This window comes from Caloenas nicobarica, chromosome 3 (genome assembly GCF_036013445.1).
Source record: "Caloenas nicobarica isolate bCalNic1 chromosome 3, bCalNic1.hap1, whole genome shotgun sequence".
Classification (NCBI taxonomy): Eukaryota; Metazoa; Chordata; class Aves; order Columbiformes; family Columbidae; genus Caloenas; species Caloenas nicobarica.
This window is the reverse complement of record NC_088247.1, coordinates 37839253-37858823: the sequence shown is the minus strand read 5'-3', so window position 1 is coordinate 37858823 and position 19571 is coordinate 37839253. Positions and strand designations below refer to the sequence as shown.

Here is a 19571-nt window from a genome sequence, read left to right as displayed (position 1 = left end):
ACGGCAGGGAGCCGGGGGACACCCAGCTCCCCCGGAAAAGCGAGGGCCGCCGCTTGTCCCCGCCAGGGCTAGCCGGGCCCGCTCCCCACACCCCCCGCGCCCAGCCTGCGGCGCCCGGGGCTCCTCACCCACCTCCCGCCGCCGCCACGACCACCCCGGGCTGCCCCCGCCTTCCCTTTCTCCCGCCCACAACATGGCGGCCGCCGGCCCGCCCGCCGCCGTCACGTCCCGCCGGGAGCGGAAGCGGCGCGGCCTCCCCTGCCGTGCCTTGGGCCCGGCCGGCGGGGCGGCGGCCGCCATGGGCTGGGTGCGGGCGGCCCGGCAGCGGGCCCGGGGCGCTGAGGTGCTGCGGGAGACCTGCCGGCAGTACCCGCTCTTCTGCTGCCTGCTCCTGGGGCTGGGCGCCGCCACCGTCCTCTTCAACCGGTAACCCGGCCCGGCCGGGAGGGCTGCGGCGGGGCGGGGGGGCCGCGCCGGGGCCGGCCTTGGCGCTGGTAGCTTGTCACGCAGTAATGTTTCCTCTCTATTTATTTATAAGGTACCTTCACGTTTTAATGATTTTCTGGTCGTTTCTGGCTGGCGTCGTCACCTTCTACTGTTCATTGGGGCCGGATTCCCTCTTGCCCAATATTCTTTTTACAGTAAAATATAAACCCAAGGTAAACGCGCCCGTTAACGTTCTTGTGCTTTGTTGCAGTTCGCTAAGGCTTCGTAATTGGGTAGCAATTCTTGTGCAATTCTAGCTGTTTTCAGAAATACTACAGGTCAATACAGCTCATATCCACCGGCTGACAGATGTCTTGTAGCAAATGTATGAGGATCAAGACTTTGGACTCTTTGTACGTTTCTACTTAGCCCCATGAAATCTACGTGTGGCTGTAAAGCCGGTTTTTGGGAGTGTTCGTGGATGTTATTTTCTACTTCGCTTATTTTTCATTTTTCACATTTGAGTAGCAAGTAGTTGAGACATTATGTAGGTGTATTCTCTTTTATTGAGCCTTTTTCTTTTCTCGAAATACTCTTCCTTAGGCAAGCCAGCGCTGTTTTCTTTGCTGATTGTAGCCAAACTTTGTTAAGTGGTACTGCATTTCAAAGAAAAAAAAATCCAAAGGAAATTGCTGTTTTCTAGCTTAAAATGGTTTAATGTCAGATGTCGTAGGCCTAAAAATGTTATAATAATTCAAAGTTGTGAGTAAGACAAGTTTTGTAGAGAAACCAGCTGGTCTGTTGTTAGACCAACTGATGAATGAGGAGGTGACTGGAGTTGTCAGAGGGTGTTGTGTCTCCTCAAACTTCATTTTAGTGGAAGCGATTTTTCTGTTCGCTTCAGTGTTTCTCATACTGCATCTTATCTTGTTTTCCTGTTGAGAGAAACACTTTATACTGTTCAGTTCTCTGTATAGTCTGAAAGGAAATTCACTAATGTATCAGTATATTAAGAGAGTCATCATTTTGAAGAATGTAAACTTGTCCAAATATCATCTCTTAGCAATTAGAATTGCCGGAGCTATTTCCCCACGGTCACAGTTGTGCTGTATGTGGCAAGGTCAAATGCAAGAGGCACAGGTAAATTAAATATGCGGCACCGGTAAGCTTAGTATTTCTTACATTTTATGCATAGCAGTAGGAAACTTTCAATTACATGTTGTTACATCAACTTTTCCATGCTCTCCTACAGACCTACTTTGCTTCTGGAGAACTATCAACCATGGCTAGATCTGAAAGTGCCTTCCAAGGTTGATGCATCACTATCGGAGGTAATTGCTGCTTCATTTTTTTGGTATCTTGAAATTCAGTGAGTTTTTATCACATATTTTTTGGACCTTTTACTTTTAATTTGGTAGATAGTTCAGATGTAATTCCTGTGTATGTTAACTTGTTCTTGTAAAAGTCAAACCAAAAGAATATACGCCAGGAGCAGAGAGGGAAGATGGCCTACTTGTTAACACAGGTGTGACTGTTCCTGTAGTAGTGTGCCTAGAACACAGAATAAACATCTATGTAATTTGAAAAGTATAAAGAAAAGAACAGTTATAATTGAACATGTGTGATTCTTGGGAAGTATTTCAGCCTGCTTAGTTTGTTGAAGCAGAGGTAAAGAAGTGATCCACTCCAGCTACAATATCTCTGTAATGAAGATCACAGAATCATAGAATGGTTTGGGTTGGAAGGGATCTTCAGACCTCATGTAATCCAACCCCCCTGCCATAAGCAGGGACATCTTCAACTAGATCAGGTTGTTCAGAGCCCCGTCCAGCCTGGCCTTGAATGTCTCCAGGGATGGGGCATCTACCACCTCTCTTGGCAACCTCTGCCAGTGTTTCACCACCCCCATGGTAAAAAAATTTCTTCCTCATGTCTAGTCTGAATCTCTGCTCTTTGAAACCAACGCCCTTGTCCTATTGCAACAGGCCCTGCTAAAAAGTCTGTCCCCATCTTTCCTACAGGCCCAATGATGATAATGTGATGGTAGCTATTTAAAATCACGAGACAAAGCTGTAACAAAAATAATTGCATTTATTCAAACAAGAGTAGCATAAATACCTGCTTGTTTAATAAGACTGTAAATCAGGATTTTCTTTTTTTCTTTAAAAAGAGCTATCCAAAGAGCAATTTTTCTTTGGTGGTGGTGTTTTTTTTTCTTGATTATTAATTGACGAAATATATTGGCAGCTAAATAGATATTCTTTTGTCCTTTTTTAAAGCTTTTTTAAAGAAAATAGGCAAGCACATATGTAGCTTAATCTCCATTTATTTAGAATTCCAACTTTGGAGTTCTGTGCTAGGAGGGTGAACAATTGACATGTCAGAAGTAAGAAGATTCTTGCTTGTCAGCTCTTAGAATTAACAGCATGGTGTATGAAGTCAAAGCTTCATGTGTTTGTGGTATAAGCTAATATTTCAGTTCAGCTGTGTGTGATGGTGTCCTAGGCATGGCCCACAGCAAGAGTAGCAAGAGAATAAAACCACAAGGGAAGGGAGGAATGGACAGTTGAGGAATGTTTTTTAAAAATACACAGATAACAACTTGTTGACTTTCCTTGCTTTAGCGTAGTGACTTCCTCTGCAATTTCAGAAGCAAACATTTATTGTTTTGAAATTACTTAATCTATTAATTATTTTTAATAAGTTCGGGCTCAAGTGTATTACAATAACAATACTGCTGAATATCATTTCACTAGGCTTATTTTTTCAAACCTCTTGTTATAATATAGAATGTAAAAGAAATGCTTCTATTCATGTAATATTTTTAGAATTTTGAGTAGCAAATAGCTGTGACACTTTACCAGAGGATGTGGTAAATGCTGAAGAACTGAAAATTTTCCTCATTAGCTTAAATGGGAATTTAATGCTAGAAAAGTTCTTTGTAGCATGTTATTCGTAAGAGATGTGAGTAGATACCATATTTTTCTTGTAAGACTGATCTTTAAAATGTGTTGCTGCTCACTGGCATTTTGTATTTGGTGGCTGTTGCTGTAGTTCTGCTTTTACCAAAGTAGTGTGGGCTTTTCATTGCTGTTTCTTTTTACTTCAGTGACATGTCCCTGGCCCTGCTTTATTTAGCAGTGTAGACATGGCTTTTGTATATCTATGCCGTGTTTCTCATTCTTTTCTTTGTGTGCTTAACTAGAGGGAAGCTCCAGACCTGAGTTCTGTGCCTTCCTGGGGCACTGAGCCAGGGGACTCATCTCTGATGGACCAAAACAAGCCGTCTGTTTGAGCCACCGTTTTCACCTGTGTAGGACACTGTTTGGAATGAGAAATGTCATTGCGTTGTTCCCCATTGCAAGTCTTCTGTACTGGTTAAAAGGGTAGCAGGGGTTTTGCCCACGCCATATTCCTCTTGTTCATCTGCTCTGGGGGTGCAGCATGTGATGCGTGCCTGGAATTGGGTAGCCTGCTTAGGGCTGGGAGGAAAGACTGCTCTTCTGTTCTATTGTGGTTTAGTCATACGTTAGAGGAAAGCTGATACAATGAGAACTGAATTAAGATCAGTGAGATGCTAAAGGAATGCAGGGTGCAGCCTTCTTCTGGAAACACAGATTCTTCAAATATTTTAATTCTGGGATTTTTTTATTCTGGATTAGTTTTTCTAGTTCTTCCTTTGCAGGTTGAAGAATTTTGGCAATGTTTTCATTTCCAAATGTTTCCAATTTAAATCAGTTGTATAGTCTTTAAGCTTTTTTTTTTCTTACAGGATAATTTAATACACACTCGAATCAGAAGAAGTCAGTTTTTCTCAGAACTATGGATTTTTCTCTCTTGAATTGTGATGACAGTTTGTCTCCTTTTGCAAATTCTTAACCAAAACAAGGCTGCAAAAGATTATCTAGACGCTGTACATGGTTTAGAACAAAAAGAAAAACCCGTGCTTGAACGTTCCTCCCCCTTTCATTTATGTTTATTATTATAGTTGAACTCTGCCTCAGCCATGCATCTATCAATATTTGATAGTTTGAGCTGTATCCTACACAAAAATGATGCAGTGACCTGAGTACAATTTTGCTTCAAGTTTCTAATCCATTGTGCTGTATGTTAGTTTCCTCAATGTTTTCTTTCTTTTTGAATTAGTATGTGATACCTGTTGGTCAGTTTTATGTTGTATATAATTTCAAGTATTACAGATTGTAGAAAGGAGAATTTAATTCTATTATTCAGTTAATGAACACAGCTTTTTCCCTATAATCTCATTTTTGCTATGTGAAGGATGGTTGCAAGTCAAACTTGCAGAAAGCTGCTCAGCTACTCTTTATCAACATCATGAAAAAAGTGCATTAGTGGATCAAAGTGCTCTCTGTTGATCTCATGAATTTTTCCTTAATTGTTAAATTCTCAGGTTCTTGACTTGATTATGGGACCAGAATTTTATATCTTCTTTATTTTTTTCCCCTAGAAGTAAGAAATGGACAAATGCATGACAAGAGATCAGTTACTGTCTGAACGTACTCCTTGCCAGTCCTGAGCTCTTGTAGCAGCACAGTGGCCTGCATGCTTTCTTACTGGGAATTGCTTGTTCTGCCCTTAGGAAGTGGTCTGTGCTATCTAGTCGTACCATTTTTTAAGGCTTTTCAAATTGTCTTTGTAGTTTACTTGTCAAATCCTTGCTCCTTTCCAATCTAATTTAGCCTGGTAGTTCTGACCCGCTACTGCTTCATTCATCACTCAAGCTCAACAGTTCCTCCTCCTGACAGCTGGGTTCTGTTCTATGGCAGTCCACAGAAGGCTTGTCTCAGCAGCAATAGACTGCCTAGCTTGCAGTGCATGCTAGAAAGTAATTTCTCTTTGTTTTTTCTTCAGCTGCTGCTTATTGTGCTACCTGCTGCTTTTGGTTTTATACTTGTAATCTCTTTCCAGTTCGAAACTCACACATAGTAGAACCAGTCATTTCACAAAATGCTTCAAAAATAGGTAGGCTTTAAATGAAATGAGTCATCATTTTTGTTTAAAGCCAGGGAATAATACTTTCCAGAAAAGGAAATTGCTTATCATTAGCTGTCATTCTTTGAGATGTCCTATTTCCTCTGTTGGCATGTGTGTGTAGTGTGAACAATTGAGCTTGAATAATATTGTTGGTGTTGCTAGAATGGAAGTGGGTACACATGTCCTGCTTTCCTAGTGCTTCACAAAAGTGCAGTGGATGATGCGACAGGTGTTTTTCTGTCTTGCAGAATCACACTGATGTAGTCTGGAAGGCTCATAGGGTTCATGGGCAAGCTGTATGGACCATATGCCTTGAACTCCAGTTACTGGCAGTCAGTTGCCTGTTGTTGCTTGAGTGCTTATATTTTGCAGTACAGATGATTTTACACTATGGCTCTTTTTTTAGCTTCAGTACAGCACCTTAGTGCAATGGAGCATCATACGTAACTGTCTATGCCATGCATTTAGTAAATGCGCAAATAGGAGATGCTTTCTCTGTGTCCAGGATCAATGCATTTTTTATTATGGCCATATAGATAACTTGAGTTCTAGCAGAACGCATCTTGATCTCTGACATCGGGACCAGTGATATGTGGACTTCAAGTGCATTTTGAGTTAGTTGTCTCTATGCACACTGCCTCTTTCTCTTTGGCTACTGGGATTATCTGTGTGGCATTGTCCTGTGTGAGCATTATCATAAAACCCTTACAGTGTGGCTGTGGGAGTGGAAGATAACAAGAGAAACACTGGAAAGTCTGCGGAGTGGTTCAACTGGAAGTCAGTTACTACAAACACGGTATGAATTTCAAGACTGTATCCAGAGTGGGATGGGTCATCAGATCTTGCATCTCTTTTTGGTGATTTAATAACCACAGAAACCATGCATTTGGCTTAGCTAGCAGTAAGAACAAGATCTCTTGCTGTTGGAAACAATTCTTTTAGCGGCTTTAGAAGCCTCTGGACTGTCAGCGAAGAGAGTGTCAACAAGTTATGTTAGCATCTGATGAACTGAAATTGCAGTGACACATGCCTGGTGGACAAGCTTTCAGTTGTGGTAGTAGTGGTGGTATTGAAAAGTAGTGGTATTGAAAAAAGTAGTGGTATTGAAAAAAAAAAAGAGCTCTTTTAAGAGGAGTGCGTTGTATTCCCTTTGAGTACACTGTCTTGTGCTTGAAGGCTGTCCAAGTGCATTTTCCACTCCAAGCAGAAGATGGTCTGCTCCTGTTGTTCTTGATGGAGAGGCCCTTAGCAAAAGAGGAGGAAGAAAGAAAAGGAATCCTTTAAGAGGCAGGTGTACAGTATGGATTTTTCTACAGGCTTTTGCTTTTGAAAGGCACTTTTTGGAAAGAATCTATGGTTTGAACCTTAGAAGAGTTTTATTTTGTTAGAAACTCTGCATGAACAAAAATAATATTGCACTGCCTGCAAGACTGAGATTTCTGTGGAGTAAATTGATGGTTTATAGACTGGCAATACTATGGAAGGCATCAGGGAAATTGTTTTGAGTAGTTTAAACTATTGCTCTTAAGGCCGATGGTCTGTGTTTGCTGACCAGATCTGGATATGTTCTCCTGCCTGTTTTCTGAAGATTAACTTCCAAAGAAGATTCTCTGTGATTTCTTGATCTTTTCTGGCCTGGGAAGTAAGGCATCTGTTGTTGCCTGTTTCCTCCTTCCACTCTGCTTTTAATGGCAATATGAGATTTTTGGGGGGGAAACATGACATTTAGCTTATCCGTCCATCACGTCCATGGTCATGTTACAATTTCAAGATCTATTACTTCTGTAGCACATAGTGGTTGGAGAAAAGACATTTATGCTTTTGTATGGTCCACAACACAGACATCTAAAGTAATCCCAAACTGGAAAACATTCCGTCAGAGAGAAGGTGAGGGAACAAAATTTCTTCTTCACCCTTAAAAATAAAGGGAGGTGAATCACTGAAATGGAACAATTGTGAAAGAGAGAGTATCTTATAAAATTTGAGTAGGTGATAATATTAGTAGTGTCAACAGAAAAAGAGTATTCGTCAACTGCTGAAGTCTGAAGAATTGAGAGGAATTTAAAAGGCTGTGGTGTGCATTTTACTGGGTGTGTTTTTATAATCATGGCTAGAGCAGAGGCATGTAGTGCCCTAAAGGTAGTATAAATTTAGCAAGTCTTGAATTCTTGTAGTGCACACAGTGTGAATGAGCACAGCAGCAAATCTTGTAGGAAGAGTTATACTTATTCTCATAAATGATGCTTGCGCATCAGCTGCTACATTTAGCTTTCCTTTCAAACAGATTTTGCATTTTTCTTTGAACACAGTGACTTATTTTGCAAAACTTTTCCTTCTGTAGAACACAGCACAGCAGCCCCATGGAGCAACACACTTATTCTCTCTTACTACCCTGATCAGCATTGACGCTGCCAAGCACGAACTGATCTCCAAAGCAGTGATTCCAACTGAGGGGGAGGCTGTGACAGGATAAGATAGTATTTGAGCATCTCTTGGTATTGTAGTGAAGGAGGAGAAATTTCAATAAAATTTTGTCCTTCCTTCTCCTACCTCTTGTTGTTCTTTTTTTTCTTGGCACTGTCTGATATTTTCCCTTCCTTTCAGAAGTTTTCTTTTTGCTAATCGTGGTGGAAGGACTGTAACGGTTACTTGAAACTTCTGTGTAGGTGTGAGGAAAGGTGCTAGAGCTGCAGTCTGGCTAGCAGTACACCTTGTGTGTATGGTGGTGGCAGCCCGTTGATTGTCACCTCCCCAGCCTCCCTCCCTGCTGTGACGCTGGAAGCCAAGCTGAACCAGGGCGTGCTGGTGGCATGGCTGCAACAGCACTGGTTTTTCCTGGTTAGCCCATGTTTTCTGGCGTGGAAAAGGCAACCACAGGCTTGACCCGTGAGGAACAGATTTGATGGAAAGAGTGGGAAAGATTCTTCTACAGAGATCCATGTAGGTGGGATATACAGGGGCTGGGAGGAGGATGGAGAAGGCCATGAGGATACCTGTAGGACAGGAACTATGGGAGGTGCTCTGGTTGGAACGTCAGGAGATGGCTGGGCCATAAGGTAAACTTTGCTGAAACCTGTGGTGCAGGATGTGGAGAAAGGAGAATGGCTTTTCTAGAAATTTCTTTTTAGGATTCATCTTCTACTTTCTTTGTGAATGGCGAACATACAAGGTTGACTGTCCCACTTTGAGTGTGGGAGAGAGCTGGAGAAGGCAGAGGTTTGGATGAAAAAGGATAGAGATGTAAGTGTAGGATGGGTCACTGTTCCTGTGGGATGCTCCATGGTACATCACAAAAGAACAGGGACTGATACGAAAAATCAGGGAAGGGCTGTTTGAGGTAAGGTTATATTTTTCGTAGTGTTCGCTTAGCAGAGTTGCCACAGCATGTGCTTCGCCTCGTTGATAGTACTAGTGGCAGCCGTTTCACGTTGATACCTGATGAAACCATCGCTTTGTTGCACTTTGCCCAGAGTACTGATCATTATGCAAAATGATTGACCTCACTATAGAATCACAATGTACACGTTTGTACGTTAACATTTTATGATGTATGAATTATGTTCTATGAGTTTTGGAAGGTGTTTGTATTTTTAACTCTTCTAGCAAGGATTTACAGTAAACTGTTTACTTTGTAATGTGGTTGTCTTTGTTCTGCACAGGTGCTTGAGTTGGTGCTGGAAAACTTCGTTTATCCCTGGTACAGGTATGAGCTTTACCTAAAAGTTACTATTTTTGAATAGCATAAATATCTGTCAAACTGTTTAAGAAATAGTCACCCGAAAAGAAACATTTTTGTTTCTTAAATAAAAAGCATCCTTCTAAGGCTACCGTTTCATAATTATATTGCCTCTTAGCAGAGTAGAACAGATATTTTAGTAATTTAGGCACAATAGAGGTGGTTCTGAAATTGGTATTGCATCCTAAACCTACTTTCAGATAATTAGTTTTATATGTTAATTTTCTAATAACCCTTACTTGGAAGTGTATATGGCTTGATTAAAACCCATGCAAAAACTCAAAAACCTCCACAAATTTATTTCCAGATTAGAAGCATACTGATCTTTTGTATTACTTTAAAAAAAAAAGTCACTTTACTGTTTTTTAAAATAAAAAGTCCGCTTTTAATATAGAAAAGGTATTCTGAATACATGTTGTGGCCACTTTCTTGCAGAACATTTGTTCATTTGCTGAGTTTTAAGGCTGAGAGTGGTTATGCTGACCTGAATGGAGCAGTACTGTGTAAATAACTTTAACATAGTGTATAAAGAAAAGACTATGGCTAATTCTTTTTTCTTTTATTTTGCCTTGTACATTTATATATTAATTAGTGCTTCAGAGTACTTTGCAAGAAGATATTAAACAATTTTTAATTGTTCATGCTGGCATTAATTTGTTAAAACAACATTTTGCCTCAATTCTGGATTTGACTTTTTCATTGAATGGAAGTGTTCAGTTTTGTGCTAAAAGAAATGTATACATTTTTCCATTTACACTGTTGTGGGGTTTTTTTCCTGTCTCTCTGGGATATAAATTTTTCTGGGCAGACTTGTTTGCCTGCTTGGTGTTTAATTGTGGTTGATACCTACATGTTTCACATCTATCTTTCTGGGATGAATACTGAAGTATAAAACTTAACTACTTAGGCAAACAGCAGAGGGAGCTTTAGCACCGTGTATCGTGAGTGATCAAGTTGGAAAACACAAGGCTTTTCACTTGTCAAATACAGAAAGCTAGAGCACGTTCTATTGAGCTGTTTGATAAAGTAAAAAAAGTGAGGGAACCATCTTCTGTATTTCATAGTTTGAAATTAGATAGGATTTTTTGGCCAGTGGAAGATGTCTTCAATATCTTTGTTTTGGAATGGCAAGGAAACTTGGACTCCACATATTACATCACTGACACCGAAGATGGTAGAATTCTGGAATACATCGTATGATGGGGATAGTAATTTGCATAGCTAGAAGTGCAGTGCAGAATATACTCGGTATGGAGCCAGCCAGCCTAGCTGCATCTTGCACCCTGGTAAGCTGTATAGGTGTTCCTGCACCGTCTTTAGTTTTACAGAGCTGGATTTTGAGCTAGCTCCATAAATTCACACCATGCTGACCAGACCTAATAAACTTTCCATGAGCCTGGAGTACTGTGAGTTCAGCAAGCTGTGGTGCAGTGGGATCTGAGTAGTTCTGCAGGAAACAACTTGGTCCCGAAAGGCTTACTCGTTTCAGCTTAAGCCAGGGGTGTCAAACTCATTTTCACCGGGGGCCACATCAGCCTCGCGGTTTCCTTCAAAGGGCTGAATGTCATTTTAGGACTGTATAATGTAACTAGTTAGGCAACCGTGAGGCTGATGTGGCCCCCGGTGAAAATGAGTTTGACACCCCTGGCTTAAGAATAGTTATGTCAGACCTGGTCTCATTCCCTCTAGATATCCGGGTGTTTCTGTGCTTTCCTGTATTTCCAGCAGCAGTCGTGTAGAGAGACCAGAGCTGTGTCTGTGTGCAGCTGTTTGAGGTCTGTCTCACTGAGCACATTAGTTCTGACTTCTCCTACTTGGGTGTACTTACACTGTTTGTGTAGCTCAGCTCACCCTGGAGAAAGGACTCTTGCATTCATGAAATGTTTTTTCTGAGCTAACAAACCTCACTGACTCCGGTTAATTCTTCATAGCGCCAAAACAGAAGCCTTTACATCCAGACTACCCTTATTTAGCAGCGTGGGTAACAACCAGCTGGCAATTCAGACTTGCCAGACTAGGTTGGTGAAACAGTTTGCTGCTTTCCCTGGCAGAAACGTCTGGCCATAATTCCTTATGCTAGCCACCCCCCTTTCAAGTGGATGGAATTTGTACAGAAGCTACCTTTCTTTTTTTTTTTTCTTCCTTTTTTTTCCTTTATTTTATTTTTCATGCTTTGCCAGCAGATGTAACTTGCAGCACCTTGCGTACTCTGGACGTTAGAGAGGTAACATGATGTATCTTGCTCAGAAGCCTGGGCAGCATAACACTTACCAGAAATGTATGTTGCAAGATAAAATCATAGATTTATTGCTCAGGAAATAAAGTGCTGTAAGCAGGGAAAAGCTGTGTTTTATGTTTGTTTCATTAATAAACTGTGGAAGAATTTTTAATATTTTATTAACAGGTTAAAATTTAGAGGCAAACATCCCTAAACTTTGATTAGTTTAGAGGAATGAAGATTACTTAAAATTCAGCGAAAATAGGTAATTAGTCCTATGTGCAATTTGTTTGGTATTTTTCAAAGTATTTCTATTGGTTATATTTAAATATTTGTTTTTTAAGAATTATTTCAACTACAGGAGAAGAATAAAGCATAGCTGTAAGTAATCCAAGTTTGCAGAGCTACAAAACACTGATTTGAGTCTATTGCTTATGCTGTATCCTGTGCAATAAAACTGTGTAATATTATGCTTATATAATACAAACCTCATTTTAAATAGAGTTTAAAGTTTGAATGAATCACTATGCTTACTGATTTTTTTTAGTCATTGGTGCTACTGCAACTCCAGTTCTCTCAAATTAGATTGGAATCCAGTAATTACCACATTTTTGTAACACATTACTATGAAAATATTTTTTATAGTGACTAAAAACAGTGTTTTCCCATATGGAGCTGCTTCTATTTTAAATGCAAATAATGCAAGAAAAGAATCAGGATTTTTGTTGAGTTACATACCATAGCTTTACAGTTTTATCAGCTTGTAACTTGTTTTCTTCATCTTTTTGGTAGGATTTTATAAGAATAATTGACAACACAAAGGAAAAAAATCAGTTTGGTATTCGTATATGGTTTTCATTTATGAGTAGATCCCATAAGACTTTGCATGCAATAGCAGTTGGGTGTATCTCTTTTGAGACGTTGGACTTGATACCTGTTTACAATTAACAAACTGAGCCTTTTTCTTTAGCAAATATCTCCATTATACTGATAGTTGTGGTTTTAAGTTTTTCCTCAAATTCTGGGAAAATGCAGCTGATTTTTGAAATGTTTCCAAGTGAATTATTTGGACCTTTTGCTGTGTCACTAGAGACTTGAGATTTTACATGTTCTTGATGTGTTGGTGTTTGTTTTTTTTTTTAACCAGTCTTCAGTCTGCTGGTGATTAAAAGAAAGTCTCCGCAAACCTATAGCGCGTTGTGAAAGTATGTGGCATAAAGTCATGTCCAAGTAGAACTGGCCAAGAAAGTGGTTATCCAAGTGTCAATAAAATAGCAACTTCTCAGTCCAAATTACTTCATGTCTGTCAAATACTAGTAATATAGCCATACAACTTGTTTGCTAATCACTTGGCTTCCTTTGACACTGGGGGTATTTCTTAACCATATTGCTTCCAAAATGTCAGCTGCTGATCTTAAAACAAATCAAACCATCCCCTACAGTGTTCTTATCTGCGTATGATGAGCTGTTGGAGGATGGTTCTATTCCTTATGCCCGGCTGCTTTCTTTGAGATGCTTTTTCATGCAGTTAGTTGCAGGTCACCAGTATCTGTACCAGTTCAACATGCATTTGAATGCTATATAACCCAGCTTTAAAAAATGGGGTGCTTAATAACGTAAAATGATGTTATAAACATAAGATTTTCATTTTTCAAATATACTGTTGTTGCTTGTAATGATTTTTATTTATTTTTTTTAATGCAAATAATGTTTGCATTTACTACATACGCAAACTCATTTATTACCAGAAACTGTGATGGCTTTTACATATGGTCATTGGCTAAGGCAGGATGTAACTTTCTTTGTTGTGTCATTATTCAGCTATTACAATGCAGTTTCAGCAGTATCTTTAGTTGTACTGTAACATCCATATATGCTTAAGTGCTGGTAGATGTTTATTCTTCCTGTTGCATTTTGTGGAATGCTGCTATCGAGTTTTCTTTTTGCACCAGTTTAGTTACAGTTTGTGTGTCTAAAACTTAGCATATTTCCCATTTTCATTCAGGTTCCCAAAAAAGACATGGAGTTAGATATTTTTGTTCATTAACCAACTTCAAGTATTTTTACCATGACTTTTCACTGAACATACTTTATTGAAGCAGATGAAAACTGGCAAGCCAGATAAAAATTTAGATTATATTTTGACATAGTGATTTGGGAATCTGTTTAAATTCCTGTTTATTTCCAAGCAGAAACCACGTTAAATAATTTCAGTTCTGTTCCGAGTGGCTATAGGTTGAGGTTCTTGTTTTGCTTTCTTGTAATTGATGGTTTCACATTTCACACCACATCAAAAAGTAGATCAACTTTTAAAAAAATAAGTTCTGTCATTGTCGGTTTCCTGTGCTATGCTTTCTTTTATATTCTAGGAGATGGCAGTCTCTGTTTAGACCTGAAGTAGACCCAATTTTATATCTAAAAAAAGAGAATATAATTGTATTATATGGCTTCGAAGTATTATAACTTGTTGAGAAAATACCTATGAAAGTTTTCTGTTGGAAGAAGCTGAGCTGAAATGCAAGGGGTGTACCTACTTAATTAAAAGCTACACGCGAAACTACCGATTTTATAATAAAACTTAAACAAAAGAGGTTAACAAAGTCAAATTTATATTAAAACAGAAAAAAATTATTGGAAACCTTGGAGTATAGAAGGTCTTGTAGTATGCAATATGGAAAATCCAATTTTGACTAGCTTGACTGTGTTATGTGCTTGCTCTTATTCCAAAGGCTTTGCTGGTATTAATTCAGTTTCACTTCATGCTACTGAACTCGAAAACATTCACGTATGTGGAAACTAAGTTAGATTTTACTTGGTCAAAATCAGGCAGACAGTATATTAGAACAAGAATTGGTATGTAATTCCATTTCACTGACATATTTCTTAAACCATTGTCGTGTGCACAAACATAGTGGGGTTGCTGTGTATTTTACTCTAATAGAAGACTGCTTACTCTCTGCCCACACTTGGTAGCTTTCATTTCAGTTAATACCAGTTGGAGTGTCACAGTTGAATGTTCTTATTCCAGCTTTTAGTAAGGCCAAATATATTGTCCTTCAATTAATATAAGTGTATTTTATTCTCTTTTCTTACATGACATGCTTTACCACGCTGCAGAAATATTACTGATGATGAATCCTCAGTGGATGAACTGAGAGGCACACTGCGGTTTTTTGCATCTGTATTAGTTCGGAGAATTCACAAGGTAAGGTGACATAAAGGTATTAACATTTTTTTTTTCCCATCAGAAATAACTGATATCCATCTGTAGTGAGTTCTTTAATTTTTTTTTTAAGTGGTGATTCTGAAGTCAGTCTTACAGAGACCGTGGGCCGATTCCATCTAGGTTTCTTCTTCATATTATCTCTTCCCTCATTATGGAGCTGATCCCTTTCCTGGTTATAAACCGTCTTTGAAGATTCACCATTGAAAGTGTTCGACATCAGTTTGGATGGGGCTCTGAGAAACCTGATCTAGTTGCAGATGACTTATGAAGGTCTAGTTGGACTAGATGACTTATGAAGGTCCTTTCCAACCCAAACCATTCTATGGTTCTTGCAGACAGATATATTTTTTTACACCAATGCAAGGCATTATTAAAACCTTGGAATGATCTTTTAGTGACTTAATCCAAGTGGAAACAATTTTGAGAAATATTGAAAAAGAACCATTAGAAAATGGTTAGCAGTGTACCTGTCTCATAGCTTCTGCTTGCTTGACTCCTTTAAATGAAGACAAGGTCCTTACATTGTCTGTAAAGAATAGACTGTCATTAAGTGAATAGCTTACTATAAGAATTGAAACAGGTGTGGTTCTTATTAATGTAGCTCTTAAGAAACATTCAGAAGACTAAAGGTTTAATTTTTTTATTCACTGTGTTTAATATGTTAGCACATACACTCTTTTTCTGTTAAAAGTGCTTCAAGCCTGTTTTACAGGAACTGCTTCTCACTTTCTGGCTTTTCTAAGCAGGAATAGTTACTAACTTGCTTCCCAGATTTATTCTGTGCTGGCCCCTTCTGTTGGAACAACTACCATAAATGTGTGTCTTTTTTTTCCTCCTTTGTAACAGCAATATTTCCTGAGCTACAAGTTGTACATGTACTGTGTCATGACTGATTAACAGCCTGATTCTGTCCTTGTTATATATCGAATCCAGATGACTTTCTTGTTTACTCTAGCTCAAGCATGTTGCTTTTTAAAGTGAATGTGGGGGAAGATTACGAAATGTCCATATAGCGCAGACGTTATATGGAGGTTTGAAAGTGGGGTAAATCTTCCAAAGTGAAAATATAGAGCAAAGTCTTAAATTTTAATTTGGGGTTGTAATACATGCAGATGTTAGTTGCATTGTTCATAGATCCATTGTTGATTCAGAAAATGATGTCCCCTCTATTGATCACGTAACAAGGATTAATCGTGTTAGATAAGCTATAGCATCCTTAAGTAGAGTGTTAATTTACCATATCTGCCTTTGATAGCAGTAAAGTAAATGTAATATCTTCAATTCTATGTATATGGATAGACAATATGTGAAACAAAAAATATTTGTACAAGTATTAAGCACTGTCAGAGGAACTACAAAATAAACGTCATCACAGAAAGGCATTTCTCATTACAAATGTGTAGATTTATTTGTATCCATCCTACAGAATAATATAATTTATTTTGTGTCTTTGTGTGAAGTGGTACAGATATCTCAAGCAAAAATATACTCATAGTAGCTTTGTGTTTTGGAACAAAATTGAAATTTGGCATGCTCAGTCATGCAGGAGAGCACGGTGTCTCATGCTATGCTATATTTTTCAGCTCATACTTTTTTTTTTCCTACCAAACAGTTATTTCTGTGTGCACACAGCCACATACAGATTCAGACAGCCTCAATTAATGGCTGCGATGCATGTACTACTGAAAATGTTGTACATAGAAATCAGAGTTGATCTGCAAGTTACAAATAAAATACCGACTTTTTTCGTCTTAGAAATCCTAATTTAAAGCTTCAGTAATTAGCCGAAAAGGGTTATGACAGAATATTTTGTAGCCTTTCAGCTCTGATGTAGTGTCATTTGAGGAGAAATTCATCACTGATTGTGAAATAAAATAAACATATACCTTTGCCAAACAGCTGTACTTTGAATTTGGATTTTTTATTAAATGCTTGAAAGCAATAGTTCTAGCTAATAGAGATAAAATTTTTAGATTCAGGAACTACTATGTGTAAGAAAAAACAGACATTTTTTTTTTTAGGTTATAGCTTTATACTTTTTTTGCCAAAGAACCTTCAGCTTTTGAATTAAGACTTAAAGTTGATAATCGCTTCAGTGAAAAGAATTCCTTTGTTTCCTATTTAAGGCTACCTAGGAGGATTTTTTGGGGCATGGTTGTTGAACAAAGTAACAAGCACTTCAGACCAGTCAGCTCTGAAGTATATGCTGAAATACTTCTCTTTCTCTTTTTTTTTTTTTTTAATCTGGATTTTTCTTGTTGTGGCCATTTCTGGGTTGGTTATGGGCTTTAAAGGGAAAGTGGTGTGGTGTAGGTTGAAATTTTTGTCAAAAGACGATTGTGTCCACTACGGTGTTGAAAGATGAAAGTAAGTGATTACCTGCCTTTACATGGTGTTCTTTAGATGGCATCTAGGACACTGCACTGTTTGGGCTCCCCACTACAAAAGAGACTTTGGTAGACTGGAGCAGCTTCAACCAAGGGGCCACCAAGATGGTTTGGGCTCGAGCATTTGACCCATGAGGAGGTGGCTGTTCATCTCAGGAGGTTTTTAACACCGGGGTGGATACAGCCCTGAGCACCCTAATCTGAATCTGCTTTGAACAGGAGGTTGTGCTGAGACATCCTGAGGGTCCATTTGTGCCTGAATTGTTCTATAATTCTTTCATTTTCGTAGCCCTCAAGGAAAGTATAAACGCAGGACTCTAATACAATCCCTGATTAGATCATCCATGCTTTTTGTTCAGCTTATGATCATCTGGTAGCGTTGTTGGCACTTACAGTGGTCTTGACTCAGTAACTCAGATTTTCTTGTGGTTCTGCCATCACCTGTGACATTTTTTCTGCGCATACATAGAGAAGAGGGTGTTACTTTGCATTTAATCCTCGAGGACGTGGTTGCTGAGGGTTAAGGTACACAAGCACTAGAAGCAGAGCGTAGTGAACCTGCTTTTGGTGGTGGTCGAATCTTCACGTAGAAGTAGGCTTTGCATACTGTGACTTAGAAATCAAGCTGTATTACTAAAGTTATTGCAATGGAAGAATCATAATGGGAACAAGCTGACAACAAATGTGTTAACAGTATTTGTTATAGCATTTAGTTCTACATGATGTTGTATGCTTTGCCCAGAAGAATGAGCATACTGTCAGTTAATCTGGAGAATTCATGGGTTGTTTCTTAAGGGTTCATTTCATGGTTAGAATAGGGACATATAAATAAATTAATACATTTGATTGTTGTTGTCTGTAATAAGTTTTGGGAAAAAACAAAACACTAGAACAATTCTGGTTTTTATTTTAAAACTATTCCATAGGTGGATATTCCAACTGTTGTGACAAAGAAAATGCTCAAGGCAGCAATGAAACACATTGAAGTGATAGCCAAGGCCCGGCAGAAAGGTAAAGAATGAATATGTGGTCAGTTTCAAAGGGCGAGTGAAAACATTACTTTTTGAATGTTTGTTATTATACTTGCTAAATCTTTTCATCTTCCCTGCCTTCTCTTTAAAAAAGAAAAAAAAGAAGTGGTCCTTTTGCTTTTTTCTTCTGGAGGATGCAAAGGCAAGTAGGGAAAAAGTTACAGTACAAATAATCTTTCTGTTTTTATTGTCGTTTCCCTATGTTGAAAATGCTATGTTTCTGTCTCTGTATGGTAAACCGGAATGTGATTTTTTTTTTTTTGTCTATTCAGAGCAGTCAAGATCCTTTAGCAATGCTTCTTGAAGTTTTTCCTCGGTATTCCAGATGAGCAGTTATAAATGAAAGGCTTTGTATGTCCCTGCACTGTACTATAACTCTTACAGCTAGAATAATTTCACATCTGTACACTAATATGAGCAGTTAATGGAGTTTTTCAATATGTTGAAAAGTTAGGCGTAGGTTTATAAGCCGTGGAGAGACTTTGAGCAGTAGCATATGTGATTATTATCCAAATAAAAGTATCTTCACAAGCCTAATGTAAAAATTATATTAGAATTGCACATTAAATGAATATTTAGAAAATAGTACACTTGCTGTTGGAAAATAGTTATCTTTATTTTTTTCGGTGGCTGTGTTCCACAATGCTGTATCTGCTAAATATGGTTTCATTCAACTTTTAAGCATAGATGTTTACTTTCACTGGAATCATGAGCTTCTCTCCGTTTCCTCACAATGTCTGCTTGATATCCATAAATATATGCTGTTAGATGGTTTTCATGGCACAACAAGAATTTCAAGATACTAGATATTCTTGCAGTGCTATTTTTGCTAAACTTCATATTTCCTTTGATTTCTACTAGAGAGTTGGAAATACTTTTCTCAGCAGCAAAGAAATGTATTTTACATGAACGGTATTGAAAATATAGCCATCATCAGTGTTTTAAAGGAAAATACTCATTCTCTGAGGGTAGATATGTGAAATAGCCACTGAAAATGACTTTTAGTAGCACTTTCTAGTAAATGTGGCTAAACCAGCCACCTTAATACATGGTTTTGAGGCAGCTTTCCGACCTTGTTTTGGTTGCTAGTTGAGCCTCGCCTTTTCTATTTATTTTCAAAATCATTTTTCAAATTACTGCTTTAGGGAGCATTTCCTTTTTTTCTACTCTTCTTACCTTTATGTCTATTAGTAATTCCTCACTTTTTGCACAGACACCTCCATGATTCATTACATGTTCTTGCCAGAGAGCACATTCCTCCTCTCTGCTGTTAGTGACGCCAACTAGGCAGATTTCTCAGGCAATGTACATTCCTGCATCCCCCATATCAGCTGATACCGCTTGTGGTTCTTGGTTCTGAAGGACAAGCTAGCAGGCTTCTGCACTAAATTCAATATACTGGAAATAAGCTTCAACCTTCTAGATAACAGGTATGTGTTATGTACCTGACCTGGTGTGATTCTCAGCAGGAGGCTGGGCCGGATTGCTAGTGCAGCCAGTCATGATTTGTTACAGCTCAGTTCTTGCCTTGGAAGTGATTTAAAGGAATATG

General features: G+C 38.6%; 1 protein-coding gene across 3 annotated transcripts in view; it reads left to right on the top strand.

Annotated features, from left to right (window-relative positions):
* The first annotated feature begins 217 nt into the window (after nucleotides 1–217).
* SNX14 (sorting nexin 14) overlaps nucleotides 218–19571 on the top strand; it is a 53294-nt gene continuing 33940 nt past the window's right edge. For all 3 annotated transcript variants that reach the window (XM_065632909.1, XM_065632910.1, XM_065632908.1), the window contains exons 1-7: nucleotides 218–426; nucleotides 539–659; nucleotides 1490–1566; nucleotides 1679–1757; nucleotides 9081–9124; nucleotides 14493–14580; nucleotides 17915–17999. In XM_065632909.1, the coding sequence (XP_065488981.1) occupies nucleotides 299–426; nucleotides 539–659; nucleotides 1490–1566; nucleotides 1679–1757; nucleotides 9081–9124; nucleotides 14493–14580; nucleotides 17915–17999 (622 nt within the window). In that variant the 5' untranslated portion in view covers nucleotides 218–298. The remainder of the gene's footprint in view (nucleotides 427–538; nucleotides 660–1489; nucleotides 1567–1678; nucleotides 1758–9080; nucleotides 9125–14492; nucleotides 14581–17914; nucleotides 18000–19571) is intronic.